General features: G+C 39.5%; 2 protein-coding genes across 6 annotated transcripts; both read left to right on the top strand.

Moving 5' to 3' along the window:
- Positions 1 to 1,627: 1,627 nt before the first annotated feature.
- oclnb (occludin b) lies at positions 1,628 to 12,030 on the top strand. Its single transcript, XM_034595798.1, has 9 exons — positions 1,628 to 1,696; positions 3,347 to 3,437; positions 5,602 to 6,313; positions 7,233 to 7,397; positions 9,077 to 9,189; positions 9,711 to 9,815; positions 9,984 to 10,155; positions 11,123 to 11,164; positions 11,262 to 12,030. The coding sequence occupies exons 2-9, from the start codon at positions 3,385 to 3,387 to the stop codon at positions 11,358 to 11,360; spliced, it is 1,461 nt and encodes a 486-aa protein (XP_034451689.1). The 5' UTR covers positions 1,628 to 1,696; positions 3,347 to 3,384; the 3' UTR covers positions 11,361 to 12,030.
- Positions 12,031 to 14,247: 2,217 nt separating this feature from the next.
- Positions 14,248 to 21,301, top strand: gtf2h2 (general transcription factor IIH, polypeptide 2). 5 transcript variants are annotated; one of them, XM_034595825.1, is made up of 15 exons: positions 14,248 to 14,355; positions 14,756 to 14,856; positions 15,575 to 15,652; positions 15,941 to 15,977; positions 16,210 to 16,296; positions 16,392 to 16,445; positions 17,174 to 17,225; positions 17,512 to 17,617; positions 17,700 to 17,790; positions 17,942 to 18,137; positions 19,134 to 19,197; positions 19,309 to 19,412; positions 19,617 to 19,719; positions 20,274 to 20,313; positions 20,797 to 21,301. In XM_034595825.1, the coding sequence occupies exons 2-15, from the start codon at positions 14,801 to 14,803 to the stop codon at positions 20,911 to 20,913; spliced, it is 1,185 nt and encodes a 394-aa protein (XP_034451716.1). In that variant the 5' UTR covers positions 14,248 to 14,355; positions 14,756 to 14,800; the 3' UTR covers positions 20,914 to 21,301. The 5 variants fall into 5 exon arrangements, with proteins under 5 accessions (XP_034451716.1, XP_034451719.1, XP_034451715.1 ...); XM_034595824.1 differs by having other exon boundaries at positions 14,303 to 14,355; positions 16,392 to 16,442; positions 17,171 to 17,225; XM_034595826.1 differs by lacking the exon at positions 14,248 to 14,355 and adding an exon at positions 14,362 to 14,406.
- Positions 21,302 to 21,527: the final 226 nt, after the last annotated feature.

Below are 21,527 nucleotides of genomic sequence, written 5' to 3'. Positions count from 1 at the left end.
GGTGAAACTGAAGCCCAGTGTAACAGCTAAAGATTTAAAGGAATCATTGGGGTTTAACATCTGTGGTCACGAGTCAACCACACACGTCAATGGTGAATGTGTAGAGCATGAGTCACCACTCTCCAGAGCAGCATCACTGTGACCTAAAATCTACCAAAGACACAATGAGACTCAACAACACTGCTGGGTAAATGTTCCGTCATGCAGCACTATGTGTACAGCATTTCATCATGAACCAGCTCTGAAATGTAATGGTTGGCTAACTTTTGAAAATGGTAAATGGGTGTGTTCAATAAAGACTCATAGTATTATCATGGTTTATGTTATAAGTTTAAGCACTTTGTGTTTGACTGTACTTGTGATCTTAGATCAGGTCACATTTTTGGGACATTTAATGTAGAAAACCAGGTCATCGAGAGGGTTGACACACTTTTTAATACTGTGCAGTCTGATTAATACAGCTACACAATGTGTTTATCGAAACCAATAATAGTTTTGTTTGAAATTGTGGTCTAACTTTTTTTAAATATAAAATGAGGCACAATATGTTTAATTAATCTATTATTTTGAGACAGAGTGTCCATGCATTGAAAACTGAACTATAATTAGTGGTAACAGTGGTGGTGGAGGTAAACCAATCCCTTAAGAATCCATGCTTACTACTGAAGGTGTGGCTCTGCTCTCAGATGACTGGTCCTGTGGGAAATACAGGTTATTCTCAGTCTATGAAACAGTCAAATGCAGGGGCAGGGACTATCCTTTCAATCTAAAATGACCTGGATCAGAACAGCTCCCTTAGTTCAAAGTAAATAAAAAACTCACTCACCCTCCTGAACTGACTAAGCCTGGAGCAATGTGTTTTTTACGGGATCAAGTTTGACAACACTGGAGATGTCTTACACAACGAAACAGCCTTTCGTAATTCACTTCTGAAACTTAGTCCATTTGTCACAATCAGAATGAGCATTTACTGAGTGCAGCATTTGTATTTAGTGAAATAATCCACATTTATATTATGTAGGATAAATAGGTAGGATTTCTTACACATGTTTATGCTTTATGTAAATTAAAAACATTAAGTTGATAATACTGGGGGGGAAATTAGAACAGATGGAAAAACTTTAAAATGAAAATATTGACACATGAGCTCCGTTTTAGTCATTAAATTGAGCTAATTCAGTCACAATTTAATACAAGCAGTGTTTATACTCTTTTTAGATTGTCTATGAAATCAATCATATTGATTAATTTCTTACAAACTGCAAATATTTTTTGTGTAAACTGAAAACATTTAGTTGATAATACTGGAAAAATATATATAACAGACGGAAAGTTACTTGAAAATCTAAATAAGATGAGGTTTGGGCCTTTCAAATAGAGTTTAAAGCTGCATCACATCCAACTCTCTTTTAAATAAAAAGATAGATGGGTGGGTGGGTGGGTAGATCGATAGATGGATGAATGGATGGAGGCCTTTTCCTTGTATCTGTGGTGAAAACAGCAGGTACAGAGAGAGAGAGAGGACAGGTTAGTCCTGTCATACCTGGGGAACAGCTCACGTGACCGGCTCACACCTGGAGGCGCGTCATTTTTCTACTCCGCGAGTGCGCGCTGCAGAGTATGCGGCCGCGCGCTCAGTGTTTTAGCTCAGCGTCGCTTCTGTTTGTGTCAGGATCAGACGGTGCATCGTGTACAGGTGAGTGTGTTTCAAATGTACAGGCTGTGTATGAGTAAAATAACCCTTGGTGTCTGATACACAGACGAACTAACGGGACAGAGATTCGACATGAAAGAGCTTTAAATGTACTTTGTGAAATCTTGCGTTAACAGCAGCAAATTACAAAACATCTCAAGTTTAATTAGGCCGACGCCATTTCTTAGATTAAATGTCCCCGCAAATTCACCTGCCTTTATTTTCTTCTGCGTTTGTTGAGCAGTTTGCGTCATTTTATGTTTTTAAAGACTGTTTTAGCTGCATTTCTTTACTCTCTCGTCTTTACTGATGTTTTTTAAAATACAAACGCCTGGAAGCTGTGTTTGTCTTTAGTCTGTTTCCCTGTGCACTTTAAATGTAAACAGAAACTAACTGAGCAGTGAGGGAGTCTCTGTTTGTGCGCCAGAACATCTCCACCCACATGCTGCTGCTTTGTTTCACCACAAACAACCTGTGATGACTGTCTTCCTCAGCAGATACCTGAGGAAGGTCACTGTTTCTGTTGTCTCTCCACAAAAACAACCAGAAGTACTTTGATCACACAAATCCATAGATTCTAAATCCCCTTAATTCGGTGATTTATTAAATTATAAAACAAAGGGAAAAATCCAAATCTCCGACTCTGTACAAATGTTTATTTAATTCAAGTGAGCCACTATGATCTGAGACGCATTTGTAAGTCGACAGTGCTACAGTAGTTGATCAAACGGATGTGTTTCTATTGTTGGGGCAAATTTTGGATATAAATTTAAAATATGAGTAATTCTGTTTTGATTTTTAAAGTAATGATTTACAAAGCTATTTCTGAAGGCTACAAGTGTGAAGCTTTTTTCTTGAGGGTATAATTTGATAAGAATATAGGCAGGCAGGTACAACATGAGCATTTTTTCTTTGCCGTAGCCAGTTCAGTCGCAATTTAATACAGTGTTTAGACTTTGTTAACATTGTCTATATTGTGCTTATTGTATGAAAATCAAAACATTTGTTTTGAATGGAGGGGTCCATCCCCCATGCTCTCTGTGGAATGTTCTTACTTCCCACACATAAGTAAAAGACTTGCTGTGTTTTGTGTTGTCCTGCAGCAACTTATTTTCAGCAGAAATGTATAGCACAGAGAATCAAAAAATGTAAGCACTGAAAGCAGGCATTGTAAATCCAGTTAGAGTTATTGTTTACTTAATTTTGTCAATTTGGACAATGTATTATTTGATGAAAGTTCTGGCTCTTGTTAGAAACAAAAAAGATTTTCCAGAGAAACCTTTGTATATTTCTCAATGTTAGGTTTTACAAATCTTTCATTTTAGTATTAATATCAATATTGTCATATTGGCACTAATATTGAACATTTTGAAGCTATACCCAAACATAATTTGAGCAACACTATAATCCATTTCTCTATAAATGTGTTTACAAATGAAAGCAAAGCTGCCTGTGGGGCAGGAAAACACATTCCAGCGCTTTGTAAAATTGTGACATTAATGTAAACGATATTTGATGTGCGGCAAATAGTCTGAAAATTAGCATTCGTTGTCACTGTATTGAGTTTGATGGAGAACACAAAGGATGACAACAGTTGATGTGACAGTGATACTCATGATTAGCATTTTACAGAAGTCAGCAGTTCTGTTTTCTGTTTTTTTTAACAAGGTGAGTGCCAGCTGGATATCAAAATGCCGAGAGACAAACATGGCCCCCCCCCATACCTGGCAGGTGGCAGTAAACAGTAAGTCGACCCACATCTTTCCCTTACTACTACAAGTACATGAGTTCACACCTGTCACCTAGGACTGACCACTTATAATCAGATCTTATTTACCTGCTATCTACGCAAATAAACACGGTGATCAAAGACCAAGACTCATTTGAAATAGTAAAAGAAAAAAATAGAAGATCAATATGTGGTGGTCACTGTTAATTGTAAAACTACTTTCGGTTTGTGGGTCAGAGACGGTGGTCCTTCAATGTGGTCCAGGACACATTCATGTTCACACTGAAGAATGTGGCCGCATGCGTCCCACTTCTTATTATGGTCTGAGTGATCGTCCTCAATACGTCTTGGGTTCATTCACACCTCTACTTAGAGCTATCCACTTGTGATTGGATCTGTCATGTGAGGCATGAACAGACTCACACACTTGAATAAATTCAGTTGTAGATATACTGACATTCACATCACTTTAGATTGAGCTTCTTCTTCTTCTTCTTCTTCTTCTTCTTCTTCTTCTTCTTCTAGCAACTGAGGGCTCCAACATTCACAGCATAGTTGTTTCCTCTTTCCAGACAACCCTGTCTCCTAAAAATTACATTTCTGTCCAGCTAAACTGCTCCAGCAAATATGATTTCTATTCCCTTTGAGGATGTGTTTTGAATTTACATATTTGGCCAGGCACTACTATGCTGATACTGAACTGGTAAAATGCTCAGAGACATTGTGTTCATTTTCAATTCAAGTCACTTTTATTTGCATTGCACATTTAAAAACTACAGGAGTTTTCCAAGTGCTCATCAATCACAGCAGATGGATTAGAACAACAAGTATACATTAGAAATGGAGGAATAAATAGCCTGAGGATAAAATCACACGACACACAAGTGCTTTTAGCAGAAGGCTTATTTTTCTATTTTGTTTGATCTGGCTCAGCATTACCACTGAAAAAGATACTCAATAAATCAGTCAATCCAAACAAATTATTCCCCACAATTTGGATGGTTGTTTATGACACATTCTGATTCAGCTTCTTGAATATAAGGATTTTCTGCCTTTTTAAAAATATCACTTTGCATTAAATACATATTTCTTATTTCTCTACTGTTCACACAGGCCATGAAACATATTTTAACTCAAGCCCCATGCAATCTGTATTTCTTTCTCGAGAGGAGTTACATTTTTACTTTTAGTGTCACTGTGCACATGTGTGTTATTCAATGACCCCTTGTTTTTCACCATTAATAATTTAACTCTGTTATGACCTCCTTGTATTTTAAAGTGAATCTCTGTGGCAGGAGCTGCTTGATTTGACTTTTTTAAACCAACTCTGTGTGAAATGAAAATGATGGCTGTGTTTTTTGCTAATCGGATGCACAAAAACACGTGAACACCAACATTTAGGCTTATTTGTAATCAATTAAAGCAGTCAGGAAAGCAGGACTCTGTAAGTTTACCAGATGTGCATTGTAATGTCAGCCGCAAGCAGGTACTGCTATTGTCTTTTGGCTTGTGCCATTGACTGACCATTTCTATTACAGAACACATGTACTTTTGCAATGGTTGAAATGTCATCCAGAACAATGACTTTAATTATTCCCCACCTCCCAGTGTAATTTTACTCCTGTTCACATGGGGCTTAAAGGAATAGTTCACCCAAAAATTTTTTAATTCACTCATATCTACTCACCACTATGCCGATGGAGGGGTTTGTGAATAGTCCACAAAACACTTTTAGAGTTTCAGGGGTAAATAGCGTTGCAGCCAAATCCAATACAATTGAAGTAAATGATGACCACTTCTTCAAACACTTTTAACCCCTGAGACACCAAAAGTGCTTTGTGGACTCAAACACTTCACCCACCCACCATCAGCATAGTGGTGAGTAGATAAGGAGTGAATTTTCATTTTTGGGTGAACTATCCCTTTAACACAAAACTTTTCCTCTTCATCAATTATCAGTCAGAAATAGATGACCCTAAAACAAAATGTTTTCTTCATCATCAGTAGGACATGTATTGTAAGTTGTCACCACGTCATTTCAGGTTTGTCCAGTATCACTGGAATAGCTGCCTTCTATTTATATCATGTTGTGTTTGCCATGACTTTTAGTGAGGAGGTGACGGATCACTCTGTTACGTTACAACTCTAATTGAGCTCCTCTCTCCCACCTTTGTTGCAGCCACAGCAGCAGACACAGGCGCAGTGAGCTTGTGTCCAACCCAGCCTTCTCCTACTACCCAGGAGACAAGATGCTTCACTTCTACCGCTGGACCTCACCCCCGGGTGTGATGAAGATATTGTCTATCATCATCGTCATCATGTGTGTGGCCGTGTTCGCCTGTGTGGCCTCCACGCTGGCCTGGGACTACGATATGGGTCTCATGGGTCTTGGAGGTGGAGCTGGCTTGATGCCAGGTTATGGTGGTGGTGGTGGTGGCGGCACATACGGTAGCTCGTATGGCGGTTCATATGGCAGCTCCTATGGCGGCAATTACGGAAGCTCATATGGAGGCGGCGGTGCTGGCAGTGGCAGTTCCTATGGAGGAACACAAATGGATCCCAAGACTGGCAAAGGCTTCATCATCGCAATTTCAGCCATTACCTTTATAGCTGTGCTCATTATATTTGTGTTGGTTGTCTCGAGGCAAAATGCTGCCCGCTCAGCAAAGTTCTACCTAGCAACCATCATCATCTGCGCCATCTTAGCGTTTCTGATGATCATTGCCACTATTGTGTACCTGGTAGCCGTGAACCCAACAGCTCAGTCCACGGGGTCTGTCTACTCCAGCCAGATTCGCCAGCTGTGTTCCCAGTACCAGACACAGAACCAGGCCCAGGGCATCTTCCTCAACCAATACCTTTACCATTACTGTGTGGTGGAGCCTCAAGAGGTGTGATATACTTGATTATGTTTTTTTGAGTTTGGGTTTGTGGTTCTGTGGGGCAGGCTGTAGTTCATAGCTCCTTGACCAAGAATCCAATAATGTCTCCAGTAATAGATAATCACCGATATTGCAGATTATTCTGTATAATTAAAAGTATTTTCCCACTTAAATTCACAAATGACCATGAAAATAGAAATATTGCTTCAAAATATTTGATAAACACTTAAGGAAAAAAAAAAGGTTGCTAGGAGAAGCAAACCCTGCAAAAGTGTTCATCCCTAATTTTTCTTTTTTAAATTTACTTGAATTACTGAAATCTGCCTGTATGATGAAACCGTTTCTTCACATGTCAGAGTTAAATCTCAATCAGGTTTAGGCAACTCTAAATGTCTTAAAAGATAATATCAGTGTTGTTTTTACAAGTTTTAGACTTACAAAATATCACTTGTGCTTTCACATTATCATTGCTAACTATTCACTAAAGTCAATTATCTAAAGTGTCTCTGAATGCTTCATCCAGCCACTCTGTTTAATTATTTTCAATCTGACGACTGTAAAACGTCATGGTGAAACTGTAGGTAATCCATCACATTCAACGACATGTCTCTGTTGCTGACTTGACTTTGAAGGACACACAGATTAAGAGGAGTCCTGTGGTGTACACTGCTCATGTCCTTAAGATCAGTGACGGATAACAAGTAGCAGATCACAGCTTCTGCATCTGTGGATTTTTCTGAGTCAGGACTTTGTTTCCACTTAGATATGTTGTTGAGTTTTTTAATGATCGATTTCTGTTTGAGGCTGATGTCAAAAGTTTGTAATTTTGAATGGATTTCTATGTGCTCTTCCACCCCCATAGTATTTACTATTCATGTAAGTGAGTGTAATTTCACCCCAGTAACATACAGTGCTTTGGTTCCTGCAGGCCATCGCCATTGTCCTGGGCTTCCTTGTGTTTGTCGGTCTCATCATCCTGATGGTGTTCGCTGTCAAGACTCGCTCGAAGATCAGGCACTGGGGCCCAGAGCGCATTCTCTGGGAGGAAGTGAAGGTCATCACAGACGTTCCACACAACAGTGTCGGGGAGTGGGTGAGTGTGTGTTTGTCTGCTGTGTACTTGTATGGCTTCACATTCTAAGGACCAGTTTTGGAATTAGGACATTTTGTCACGTTCTCATGTACTAACATATCTTCAAAGGCTTTAGCCTCATGGTTATGATTATGTTCAGGGTTATGGTAAGGGTTGAGTTTAGGTATTTAGTTGTGAGGGTTGAGGCAAGGGAATGCCTAATGTAAATGAGTTTCCTTACAAAGACAGAAGTACAGGTAGTGTGTGTCAGGTGACAAACAGGGCAGGTTGGATGGTTTCATTTAGCAGTTTCTGGGTGTGGTCTTGGAAGTTACTTGTGCTGTGCTGTCAGGATGATTTGTTCGAAAAATAAAAACTACAATATCTAAACAACACTTTAAATTCTAATGAGTGGATGTGCAAATTAACATAAATAAAATCTTGTGTTCTCACATTTCCCATAATTAAATAGTCACGGTTTGCATTTTTAGGAAATTGGCACCAATGAAAGTGTTGACCTGAAAACTAGTTTCGTACCAACATAGTTTTCATTCCAGGTGTGTGAACTTTTTCAAACATTTCAGCAGTGCTGGCTGAGGGACTTTGTCTCAGGCTTCCTGTTGATGGTAATGATGGTATCAGTAGTTTTCAAGCATGCAGGGAAAAGCAGAGAAACCGGTTAGTCCTTGTTGATTGAGTGTTTATCTTATGGTATGAACTGGTTTCTATTGCCTTAATGAGTACAAGTATCAGAGGAGCCTGAGGAAAACCTGACCGAAACCTCAGGCAAGAAAATAGTAGGTTGCAAAAAACCTATCTTTGTAATACAATGACTAAAATCAAGGGGAAAAATCTAACTAAATAGCTCGAGTCAGGTAAAATATTAGTTTGAAGAGGAAAAAGAAGTTCATTTTCTGTCGAGACAATTGAAACAAATCATGAGGTCAAGGAAGGGGAATTTGTTAAAACTTCGGAAAAGACAACTGCTGCGATAAGACAATCCGACTATGCTCATTTTCAAAACTTCACGGACTCTGTTTATTGAATTTTAGTCCTACAAATCAAAAAAGGTTTTTGTCAAAACAAAATGAGACCTCAGGAAAGGAGGTTTTCAATTTAGTGGAATGACAGGATGAGGTGAGGAGCTGCCTGAATAAGTACATACAAATTTTTTTGAGACATTGTGAGGTTTGAAGAAAAATCAGGACATAAAGTAAAACACAGTTGCTTCAGACTAGCCATCGCACAATGGTTATCTGTGGACATCTGTGGTTTTAGTGACCGATCAGACAATGCACATCAGGTAACCTCAACCTGTATGTGCAAAACTGCAAGATTCAATTTTGTCAAAGAACATGAAAAGAGGCCTGATGACGATTGGCAGCAAATACATGTGAAACCAAAATAAATCATTTGGCTCAGTTGGTGTAAAGCATATTTGTGTGGAACTGCGCTAAAAACAGGCAGCCTCCAACATGACAAGCACACTGCAAAAAATCATGTGTAAAGAAGAAAAAGTGAAAGCTATTATCATGTTGATTATTTGTCCATGCTCATCTTGCTTTAGAAAAAGATCAAATTGTATTAAATGGACATAAATTGTAATGTAACATTAACTTTGGGACATTTTTGTTGTACACTGTATATACACTGTTATATCGGCAGTAACTAATACTGATGAAAAATTTCTGATGCTTCAGGTGAACAATGTGACTGGTGACCCAGAGATAATGTTGAATGACTATAATGACAAAGTTGGGGGTTCCAGAGACTATCTGGACCGACTGGACAACAAGCCTCTCTACCTGCCAGGGTAAGCTGTGCATCTCACAGTACACCTCACAAGTGCCTGTTGTTTGTTTGCAGACTTCCTTCAGTTAAATATGAATATATTTACACTGTGCTGATGGTTTACTCAGTATACCGTCTGAAAAATAGTAAGGTACTGCTCATGTATATTGTTTGACAGCCCTACAGTGAACACAGTCTCCACGTATAAGCAGTCTAGGACTAAGCTCAATTAAGTTTAGTATGATTAAGATGGAGGCAGGTGGAGTCACACTCAGCTGGGACAGCTTTCCTTCATCCTTCCCTTCCTCCAACAGACCCACTTCGATAATGTTATAGGCAGAGCTTAATTCCCAAATCAGGATCCTAGCGTAGTATCCTGAAGAGTCCAGGTGCTGTAGGATGAAGTGGAGGGCCATGTTGACAGCACCGTCTACAGCCCTCCTGCCGCCAGGGGACCTAGGAGTGGGTCGGCATGTGAACCAAGAGGTACCTGACAAGGCTGCAACAAACATGTATAAATAAAATCAATAATTCTGTTCACAGAGATTCGGACATAAGCAGCTCTGTGGGAAACCTGAAGCCCCGGCTGAAGGACTATGACACTGGTGCAGAGTCTGGAGATGACCTGGAGGAGGAGGACTTCAGCACGTGAGTATGAAGGGATCTGTTAGCCAACAATTGTAATGATTATGACATTTGTGTTGCTATACCATAAATCCATCTTGTGTGCACTGCCAAATGTATCTGTTAGAGGCCCTACTGGAGGCTAATAACTTATTACCATGTGGGTTAATTTCATTCTGTTCTCGTCTGAAGGTTGTTTCCTTCCATTGTGGATGAGCAAGAACGTCTGACCTACAAGCGGGAGTTTGACCGGGATCACCAGGAGTACAAGGACCTGCAGTCTGAGCTGGACAACATAAACCAGGACCTGGCCCACCTGAACAGAGAGCTCGACCGACAGCCTGAGGGCAGTCCACAGTTCTTGGTGAGTGGTGACGTGACAGTTTTGTGTCTTTAAAGTGATGATGACTATTCCACCCCTCTGTGTACGATGTGTGGTTATGATTACAAATAGAATAGGTTTAGACACATTTAAGAAATTCAAATAATAATGAGAACAATTGTAGGAAAACGGTCCATATGCGTCTGAAAGTGAGTTTTGGGTTCTTTTTAATCATTAACCTAGAACTACAAAGTACATTTAGCCTTTTTGATTAAATGTTCCAGAATCAGAAATGTTTTAATGTTTTACAGATTTTTTTTTTTAATATGATGAACATGGGTACTTCAGCTGATTCACAAAAATGTACCAAATGTTTTTATGCCTATTAACGGACAGTGGCAGGGCATCCAGGGATGGGGTCAGTTGGGCACTGGCCCTAGTTGATTCTGATTGACCCCTGAAGTGCCCCTGTCCTGTCAGTACTAACCCTAACACCTTTTTTTAAAATAAACTTCTCACTTACAACAATAGTAACAATAAATATGACAATGTGTTAAGAATTTGAATTGTCTAAGCTTATGTGAAGAACACAATGTGCTTGAACAAGCCACAATTCGATGATGTTTGGCTTTGCTCAAAGCTATTGAGCTAACAGTAAACAAAGAAGGACTTAAACGTGCACCTTACTGAATCAGAAATTCACACATACTACCATGGCAAACCAAATGAGTTTATAGTTAACTGAATTCCCTGATTCAGTGTTTCGCCGATCATGACTGAAAATACAGTAAGAGTGGCATACTGTCATAGCCAGATTTAGACCTTACTATGTAAAGTGCCTTGAGAGAATATATGTTGTGGTCTGGTGCAATAACAAATACAATTTCATTTAATATTTGGACTGAAAATTTGGTCAAGGGTTAGAAAAGGCTGAGAAATGTTAGTATGAATGGGATGGTGGAGTCCTCTGATTGGTCAGATTGTTAACCCGCTGTCGTCCTTATCTCAGGATGCCATGAATAAATACACCAGACTGAAGAATCACAAGAAGGTAATGTACACACAGTGCTGTTCTTTACAGTATAATACAGTCCTCTGGAAATAGAGAAAAATATTTAATTGCTTGAATTCTTTTCTATCCTCCGCAGACCCCAGACTACCAGATAAAGAAGAAGAGGTGTAAATATCTCAGGTCCAAACTGTCGCACATCAAGAGGAAGATCAGTGACTATGACCGACGACCATGAACCTTCACCGCTGACCCATTCACAAAGGGAAAGTGACTAATCTGTCACTAAACCGATATGTGATTGTTATAGTGAAAAGCCTGTTGCTTTATATTACATCTGTATCGAGCCATGGAACTTTTTCAGAGACAAGTAGGTGAAGGAAATATTGATGTTTATTTTTTTTTATAGATATCTATCGACTTTGAAGGTTCTTAACCTCTGTAAGTTTCTCATGAAAAACTATTTTAAGGAACAATTAAGGTGTGAATATCTCCTGAAGTTAGAAAATGAGGGATGTGATGTGAAATGTTTTTGTTTCAGTACTAGTGAAGCAGTTATTGTGCTTCTTTTATAGCTTTTTAAAAAATCATGTTTGATACTTTCCTGTACAATGAATGTGCAGCTTAGACATGAATTTGTGTGATATGAAGTCACTGACCACCCTTTGTAAATTATGTTAATTTTTTATCTTTGCAAATATTTTAAATTGTTGTATAAAGAGCTTTTCTGTACTTATTTTTGCTGTTTTATGTAAATGAGGAAACCTCGGTTCTCAAATGGAATCCCCCAAATGTAACTGAGTCCTTTCTTTTAGGGTGTGTAAACAACATGTCGGACATTCTACTTCTAATGTACTTCAGCTCATTTTATTCAAAAGTCAATAAATTCCTTCCTCCCTCTAACTATTTCACTTTGTCAATATATATTTTTTAATAAATTTTATTCATTTAATTTATTTCAAAGGAACAGTGGACAGTTCAAACATGTCCATTTGATTGATATCAACTTCAAGTTAATTCACGTACTCTGAGTACTGTAACATACAAGGTTACACACTGAAGAGCGTACAAGACACAACACAAGTTTACATGTTTGTCTATTGAAATAAAAGCCAGTCATGGGGACCATCAGTTAAATGTTAAAATCAGTTGGTGCAGAGCTCATCAGCTTTTAACAGACTTTTTAAGTTATGGAAAGTGCTGATGGAGCACTGATTTCAGTCATTGTCCATTCATAAAATCATGCAGGTTTCTTTGATCTGTACATCATGTGTATAAGTTGGTGGTATAAAGGAGATTGTTGTATTACTGCGTTTCCACAGAATTTCAGGTGTCACTGTGATGTGGTAGATATAATAAAATCAGTGCTCGGAGGACTTGCATTCAGCTGGTGCTGGAATGCTACCACCATTACAGTGAGGGTGGAGTGGATCACAATTTTAGGAGGAAGACACAGGCTGCGTTCAAATAGGTCAAAAAATTACATCCTATATCCTTCCCTAAACACTTTTTCTTGACATCAATGGAAAAAATCCTGAGGTGAAAGTAAGATGTGAAGGAGAATTCTTAAGGATTCCAGAATCAGGTTACACCTCCATTATGCTACATAGTTACTTGACAGGAGATATTATTGACAATGTGCTTTTATGAATTATTCATAGTAATGTTTTCCTTGAAATTAGACCTTTATATCCAAATCAGGAACCGGGCCTTTTCCACAGAATCCACCATATTGCACCGCCATGTTTCTACAGTAGCTCAGATTAGATAAAGCGAACTTCATGTTGCCTGAAGGCCACCATAGGGTCTCAAAAATGTTTGGAAAGAGTATGTGGATTCAATACTTCACTGCCAATGCCACTTAATGCAGCTCACTGAACTTTGACAGAAAAGAGTTTCAGTGCTAGAGGATGCACAGACTAGTTGTATACAGATAAAGTATTAAGCTAACATGTTGGGTAAGAGCTCTGCCAATATACATAGTGGTGGTGAAATGTTTTTCATATGGCTTCCAGATTTTCAGAGTTAACGTTGTCACATTTACAAGAGAGGGAGAGAGAGAAGGAGGGGATTGACAGAGTAAACCTGAACCACACGTATAGGTTTTCTTATTGGGGCTTTGCATTGAGGACATCCTAACCAAAACCTCATACCAAACCTTAACCAGGCCCTCAGAAGTGAAGTTCTGCCTCATTAGGACTGAGCTTTGGTCCCCATGAGGACTACTGGTCCTAACAAGGTCAGTGTTTATGATGGCAATGGTCCTAAAGAGGTCACAACAGAAGAAAGATCAGTAAATGATGTTTATTTAAAAGCCATCAGGAGCCAAATCTTACTTAAAATTGGTATTGTCATTGAGCTAAAAGGAAGATTGGGTGAAGAGCAAAATAGGATACTCTGCAAACCAGTATACAAATGATCATTTTTATCGCTACTTACAGATATTGACTAGCAGCTCAAATAATCACGATAATCATACTGTATAGGAACAGGAGTCTAAATTCCAATATTTAACATTTAGGGAGCAATTCCAGCTGATCGGTTTGTACAGCTTATACAGTGATGGCAATGACTGTTGGTCTTCAGTGGGTGGAAGCAGAGACGTGACAATGTTGTGCTGTGTCCTGGCTCTGCAGCTGTCCTGCTGGTTTACACACTATTGAGTCAGTGTCTATTTAGAATCCATGTGTGGAGAGTACATGTCGAATTAAGTCAGGATTAATAATGAATCTGCAGACAGGATATGGATAAGATCAACCAACATGAAGCATACTGGAATACTGGAACATTGTGAGATGACAGCAGTGAGGGCAGAACATACTATAGAGCACATAGAGTGAAATAATTAAGGTTTTTAGAAGCTGGTGTGGAGACTGAAAATACTGAGTCAATATAATGAAGAACAAAGGGTGAGAGGCTGTGGACGATGGTGGATGAAGATTTGTTTGGGAAACTCAGAGAACAGTAACATGAGTCTTAGTTCGACCTGATTGTTCAGTTGAATATAATTTTTCTATTTTTTTTACATTATTACAGACTAATCTGTAGTGAATCCTGTTCTACACACTCTGGTACAGTAGGTGGCGGTATGCACAAGTTTTATTGCAACTCGTCAAAAAACACAAAGAAGAACAAGAAGCGAGCGGAAACCTATGAGCGGAACTGATTTCTTTTTTTCTCGACAGCTTGTTTCCTTCCGGAGGATAACTGAGTTGCACCGCCTGTAATTCAAGGTACTGTTGTTGTAGTTAGTTATGAATCGGTATCACACACGATAGAAAAAGATACTAACCCTCAAGATTCGTACGTGTTAAAACTCTATGTTAGTTCATTTAATTACATGAACAACCTCAAGCAACGTCCGTCAACAGAGCAGTTAGCTGTTAGCTTAGCGGTTGTCAGAGGTGCAGACTTGTCGTTGTCACTTGTAACCAACAAATGATTTGACTCGTGTAATATTTCATTTAAAATAATGACATATACTTAATGTTGAGTAAGGCTTTGTCTGTTTTTCTTTCTGTCCTCTGAGACTCACCAGCTTTAGAGGCAGCGTGTTGTTAAAATCAGAGATAGGTGTGTTCATACTCTGTCTAGTGGACTCGTGTGTACTAATGTGAAGCTGTTGTTCCTCAGTTATTTGCCTGATATCGTGTATTGACTTTCGTGCCTGGAGACATAATGGATGAAGAACCAGAGAGAGCGAAGCGCTGGGAAGGAGGCTACGAGAGGACATGGTAAGACTGTTATACTAAGAGACATTCAACTTGAGATATTTGTTGTCATGGGTGCAACATTGCAGCTGACATTGATCAGCCACTTTATTTGAAACACCACATTAGTACTTCCTCCTTTTGCTCTGGATGTTGGAAACCTTATTTGAGATTCAACATTATGTAGTTTCTGCACATTCATGATTCCAATGTGCTGTTCTACACCATGCCAAAGGTTTTAGGTCACTGATCTCACTGTGATGTTCATAACACTCAGTTTGAGACTTTTACTTTGTGACATGGAGCATTATACTGCAGGAAGTAGTCATTTAATGAAGTGTGACCATAAAGGGATGAACATGGTCAGTAACAACACTCAAATACCCTGTGACATTCAAACCATGACTGATTGGTGTTAAGGCAACAAAGTGTATCAACCAGCAGTCTGGGCTGTTGACAGGAGGCAGGTTGGGTGTCTGAGTAAAACCTGTAGAGATTGTTGTGTGTGAAAATCACAGATCAGCAGATTCAGAAACACTCACACCAGCTCGCCTGAAAAAGTCAAAGTCACTGAGATGCTGTTTTCCCCCCATTTTGATATTTGAGATGGACATTAATTGTAGCTCCTGTCTGCATGAGTTGCTCTGCCGCCTAATTGGCTTACTTGTACAATTGCATGAATAAGATGTAGTGTACGGATGTTCCTAATAACATGCTCTGTGACTGTATGTTTCTCTTACAGGGAGGTTCTGAAGGAGGATGAATCTGGCTCACTTAAAGCCACAGTGGAAGAGATCCTGTTCCAGTCCAAAAGGAAAAGGTGTGTGTGTGTGCTCGAGACTTCAAACACATTTAGTTAAAATTACGTTTTCAATTCTTCTTTGCTGTGATGTAAATATTTCTATTTTCTCCTGATGGAGATGAACTCAAGCACTGTATCATAATGTGTATTGCACTTATGCAGGTATGTAATTTAAGTGGAATGTTTCCCCTTGCTGCTGTATTTATTGTTATACATGAGCTCTTCATTGATTGATTGATTGATTGATTGATTCTATAGAAGGCTATTGTACTTCTTAACTAATATGCTGCTTTGTTTGTATCATAGGCTGATTGAAAGCCATGGACAAGTGAGGCTTGGAATGGTAAGTGAGTTCCACCTCTTTCCTACAGAAGCTTATTATCACTTCACTTATTATCTTAATGGTTCTAATCCCCAAGTTCTCTTAAATCTCATGTCAACATGGTGACAGTAGCGCTGCAAAATTAATTATACATATTTGTAAGGACCAATATTCCCAATTCCACTTTTGTTTAAAGTTGTGTAAAGCAACTCTGCTTTGAGAAGAAGCTGTTAAAGGATGTCCTGTGCTCTAGATGCGTCACCTCTATGTGGTGATTGACTGTTCAAGAAGTATGGAAGACCATGACTTGAGACCTAACCGCCTCACCGCGACTCTAAAGGTAAATATATGTAGCAGAACGATCACACTGTACAATACCAGTCATGCAATGTGATGATCTGTAAAGCAGAACCCCCTCTCTCCTTTCCTCTGCAGCTGATGGAAGCTTTTGTGGATGAGTATTTCGACCAAAACCCCATCAGTCAGGTTTGTTTGTTCAGTCATGAGTTATTTTGCACTGAACTGTTTTGAGACTTCACACTTAAATCCATTCAGCTCTTTTTTTAACGTGACAGGTTGAGGTGAGTTTATTGGAAAACTTGCTACGGCACTCATAACTAGTTTTGACCAACGTGTCCGCACAGATGCAGATGAGATATCTTCTCTCCTTTCATTGTTCTGTAGACATTAGTATGCAATAATGGTTGAACCACACATTCAATCTGAAGATATTTCTGACCTCTCTTAATTTTTGATTGGAATTTGTATTCAGTATTGCAGCAGTATCCCACTTTTACTTTATACCATGGTATGAAAATTGATGGTTATCATACCATGTACATTTGCTTATTTCTGGTATTTGGGGAAAAAAGGCAATAAAATATAGAATATCATCTGTGACCTTGACTGCCTGTCGTCAACTGGCATCTCACTCACACAAATGCAGAATACTCTGTATACTTTGAAATTATTATTATTATTATACAGTAATCCCTCTTGTGTGTGTGTGTGTGTGTGTGTGTGTGTGTGTGTGTGTGTGTGTGTGTGTGTGTGTGTGTGTGTGTGTGTGTGTGTGTGTGTGTGTGTGGCAGTGTGTGTGTGTGTGGCAGTGTGTGTGTGTGTGGCAGTGTGTGTGTGTGTGGCAGTGTGTGAGTATTAATGTCATCAAAGAATGTTACTGCTTTAATAAACCAGTGTGTATTCTGTGTCCTCAGATGGGCATTATCACCACAAAGAATAAAAGGGCTGAGAAGTTGACTGACCTGACAGGTGAGGGTTATATGAACTGTTAATCATGTTCTTATTGTTGGTTAATATTTAAAATGCATAATTTTTCCATCTTGAGCTCCCTTCACAGAATGATGAAAATTATTTTACTTTATCATTTAAAACCACAGGGGCAAGTTAACATTGTTAGAATTTGTAATTTAAACCAGTTGTAACGGCAACAGAGAACAATGTCATAAATGATCCATGTGTCTCTATCTTTATAAACAGCTCCGTCCAGATTAAGCCACACTCTTTACTGTGATGTGTCGTCTTGTTTCACCACCAGGAAACCCGAAGAAACACATTTCTGCTCTGAAGAAAGCCGTGGACACTGTGTGTGTCGGAGAGCCGTCCCTGTACAACTCTCTCAACCTGGCCATACAGTCCCTCAAGTAGGTTCTGCAGTGTTTGTCTTACACAGCCCTCTGTAATGTTACTGAGTGTCACTGAGCTCGTTCCTGTCTTTGTCTGAAGGCACATGCCTGGACACACCAGCCGGGAGATCCTTATAATCCTTAGCAGCCTCACCACATGTGACCCAGCCAACATCTATGAACTCATCAAGGTGAAGTCACACCCTTACCAATGAGGTGCACGGTCATCAGTGTCCAGTCAGTAGTTGTTAAAGCATTTCAGCTGCTAAGTGTAATGTATATCTGACATGTGTTTCTGGTCTGCTTTTCCTTCATGTACGGCCGTGTCCCCCCCCTGGTCAGACCCTGAAGTCTCTGAAGGTGCGGGTGTCGGTAATCGGCCTGTCGGCAGAGGTCCGGGTGTGCACGGTGTTGACCAGGGAGACGGGCGGCTTATACCACGTTATCCTGGACGAGAGTCACTTCAAAGAGCTTCTGATAATGCACATCAAACCGCCCCCAGCCAGCTCCTCATCTGAATGCTCTTTAATACGCATGGGTCAGTATACAGATGCTATTTCCATTGAAATGTAAATAACGTCAGAGTGACCAAGTGTTAAATAACAGCAAATCTAACAGCACATCCAGCGACCTGCTGCACCGAATTTCCATTAGAGTTGCTGAACGTGGATTAATGTGCCAATGAAAATAGTTCCAAACAAAAGCAGTGTTTCTTCCTGTTAGAGTAATATTTGTTACTACAGTGTCTAGCTGTTTTATGAAAGTAGAGTCTATATTTAATGGAGCTATATATTTGTGAACCTGTCCTCAGTACAAACCAATGGACTTGGCACCAAGATCAGGTAGAGAAGTCACACAGACTTAACATTGATGGCTGTGTTCAGTTTCAGTGCCCAATAGGGCCGTACTGACACTGAATACATTTACTTGGACACCAATATTCCGACTGCTGACCTTATTCACAATAGGACATTATTTTTACTATGGTGTTTACATGAGTTGCTAATAGAATATTTCATTCATAAACATGTTACAGAGCATAGCCGGATTATGACTCCCTTCATTATGTTGAACATTTTTAAAACCCCAACCAGAAATAGCCATACATTTTTTCCATTTTGGGTGCTACAACTGCTTTATATGACATGTGTTATGAAGCTGTTGGTAACTGCCCTATGTCGATGCTGCAAAATGCTAAATGTTTCCATGTAAACGTAGTAGAAATGCTGAATAACATCAACCATATAATTTGAAGTCTGGAGACACATCCCTTATTCCCTGGGAGCTAGAATTGGTTAGATTTTTGAAATAATTAATTTGAAAAGAAATTGCAGTAAAGTGTTTTTGAACAATTAGTAATTAACTTTTACACCAACACCAATACAAATTTGTGAATTTCGACAGGGAAGGTAAAGTATATGCATTCAGGGGATTCATGTTCCTCATTAAAGTATTAAGCTTATTCATGACTGTGAAAGCATCTCCAGAATATTTGTCTCAGACCCCCTTAATTAGAATCCTGTGTTTGGCTCAGGTTTTCCTCAGCACACTATCGCTGCTCTGACTGACCAGGATGCCAAGCCTTCATTCAGCATGTCGTAAGTTGGATATGGTATGATTTTAAATCTTGAGGCCTGGGCAGTGAGTGGCCTGCTTGTATGAGAATGACTTGTCTTTGTAATGAACTGCTCCTGCTGTGTGTCTCCCAGTCATCTGGACAGCAGCAGTGGTCCCGGTCTCTCTCTGGGAGGGTACTTCTGTCCACAGTGCCATGCCAAGTACACAGAGCTTCCTGTGGAGTGTAAAGTCTGTGGTACGTCTGAAGGGAGGATTCACTGTGTGTGTGTGTGTGTGTGTGTGTGTGTGTGTGTGTGTGTGTGTGTGTGTGTGTGTGTGTGTGTGTGTGTGTGTGTGTGTGTGTGTGAGATCGATCAGATGAAACTTGTATTTTCTTCCTGTGGCATCAAACTTCAATGTAATTATGTTCCTGGTGTGTATGTTTTGTATTGTCTCCAAGGTTTGACTCTGGTGTCAGCCCCACATCTCGCCAGATCCTTCCACCACCTCTTCCCTCTCCAGACCTTTGTAGAGAGTCCTGTGGAGGAGCTCAAAGGAGACAGGTGGCTCTAATACACTCACACGCTCACAAACGCATACTGCTGTGAATCTAAACCATAGACTGTATGTAAAGATGGACAACATAACAACTCCCCAAAAGTAAATCCCAACCCTCTCGATCGCCCCCCTGTGGCTGGCTGCAGTATAGGTCTTAAATCCCTCTGCCTCCACCAAAGAACTTAGTGCCAGTGCTGTCCTGCTGCTAGTGCTGGTTTTGAGATGGTTCAACTTGGGAACATTTTAAGAAAAATGTTGCATATATACAGTATGTATATACATTCATTCAGTCCAACCTGTCTCACATGAGACACAGCAGACTACTCCTGAGTGGATGACTGAAAGCTGAGACCAACTTACGATTAGTCGAGTGTGTGTATCGGCGGGAAGTTGTCATAGTTGCTCCATCCCAGATCGCTACTGTGCAGACTGTCTTCAAATGTGCGAGATTGCAGTGTTTATATTTATTCTGGCTTCATTTATGGGTAGTGGGAGGAAATGGAGACACTTCATCATAATACAGAGTCTATGATCTAAATCTGTTGTGATTTGGTTTCAGGTTCTGTAAAGCTTGTCAAGGGAAGTTAAAGGATAAAAGTGTAAGTATATTAGCTGAATACTATTCACTGTTTATACTGTTATACCAATAATGTATATAAATACTTTGATCTATGTACTCTGACAGTTTTCGTAGTTAGTGGCACAGTGACAACTGCACTGATGTATATATTATACACTGTAACCATATGGCACAACTACACCGCTGAACAGTTTAATTCTGTTAAGTATTTATTTTCCTAACAATCATGGGTAGTTCAGTTTACTTGTCACAGAAAGTTCTATTCAGCTTGTAAAATAAAAGCTGAGTTTAGACATGTTACAGTTAAAAAGTAACATGTTCCAGGACAGTCTTGCTCAGGGGTTACTGGTGGATCACTGATTGATTTATGTTTTGATTAGAAATATACACAGATAATTGAAATTTAGGGAGGAAATAATCACACAAATACTATTTATCACAATTTCAATCCCTCTTTCCATCTCTAACTGCCCGGTCTTCCTCTCGGTCCCCATATTTCTAGGTATTCAACTGTCCATCCTGTCACAGTGTGTTCTGTCTGGAGTGTGATATCTTCATTCATGACTCACTCCACTGCTGCCCCTGCTGTGCTCACTGTAACATCGCCCCCTCAAGCTGAGAGGCCAGTCGCCAGACAGAGACTGATGTATATAGTATGTGCTGTCACATTTTGTATGTAGTGGCCATATTGTATGTGTGGAGTTTACCCATCAAGCACATACTGGCTCATCATACACATCCCAGCAGTGTTGTCCACCTTTGACAACACGGATATGATGCACACAGGCGGCCTTTTTTTCAAAGATTGGCAGAAAATACTGGATGATCATTAAGGGAAGGAGACGTCTATATTCTCAGTAACGACGGTGCTGAGTTGGAACAAAGCTCCTGCATCTGAGCCACTTAATGTAAGAAATGTTTTTTTATGTGTATATTTTATACACAATTTGTACTATAGTTCTGATTGTAATGTAGCAGTTACAATAAAACATTTTTTTACTTGTCAATGTGTTTTATATACCACTGAAGACACGTAGATTCTGACATGTATTTTTCAGGAAATATGTTATATATTATAACACCAAAATTCAGACTATGGATATTTTGGACCAAATAAATAAGAGTCACCCTTTCCCAATCGGAGACACAGTATACTGCTGGCAGTGTGGAAATTACTTTAAGGGGTTGGGGTAAAATGCACAGAACTTAAAAGAGTTACCTCTGGGAAAAATG

Source organism: Hippoglossus hippoglossus, chromosome 9 (genome assembly GCF_009819705.1).
Source record: "Hippoglossus hippoglossus isolate fHipHip1 chromosome 9, fHipHip1.pri, whole genome shotgun sequence".
Lineage (NCBI taxonomy): Eukaryota > Metazoa > Chordata > Actinopteri > Pleuronectiformes > Pleuronectidae > Hippoglossus > Hippoglossus hippoglossus.
Note: the sequence above shows the minus strand (reverse complement) of the source record. Positions and strands in the feature narration are given on the sequence as shown.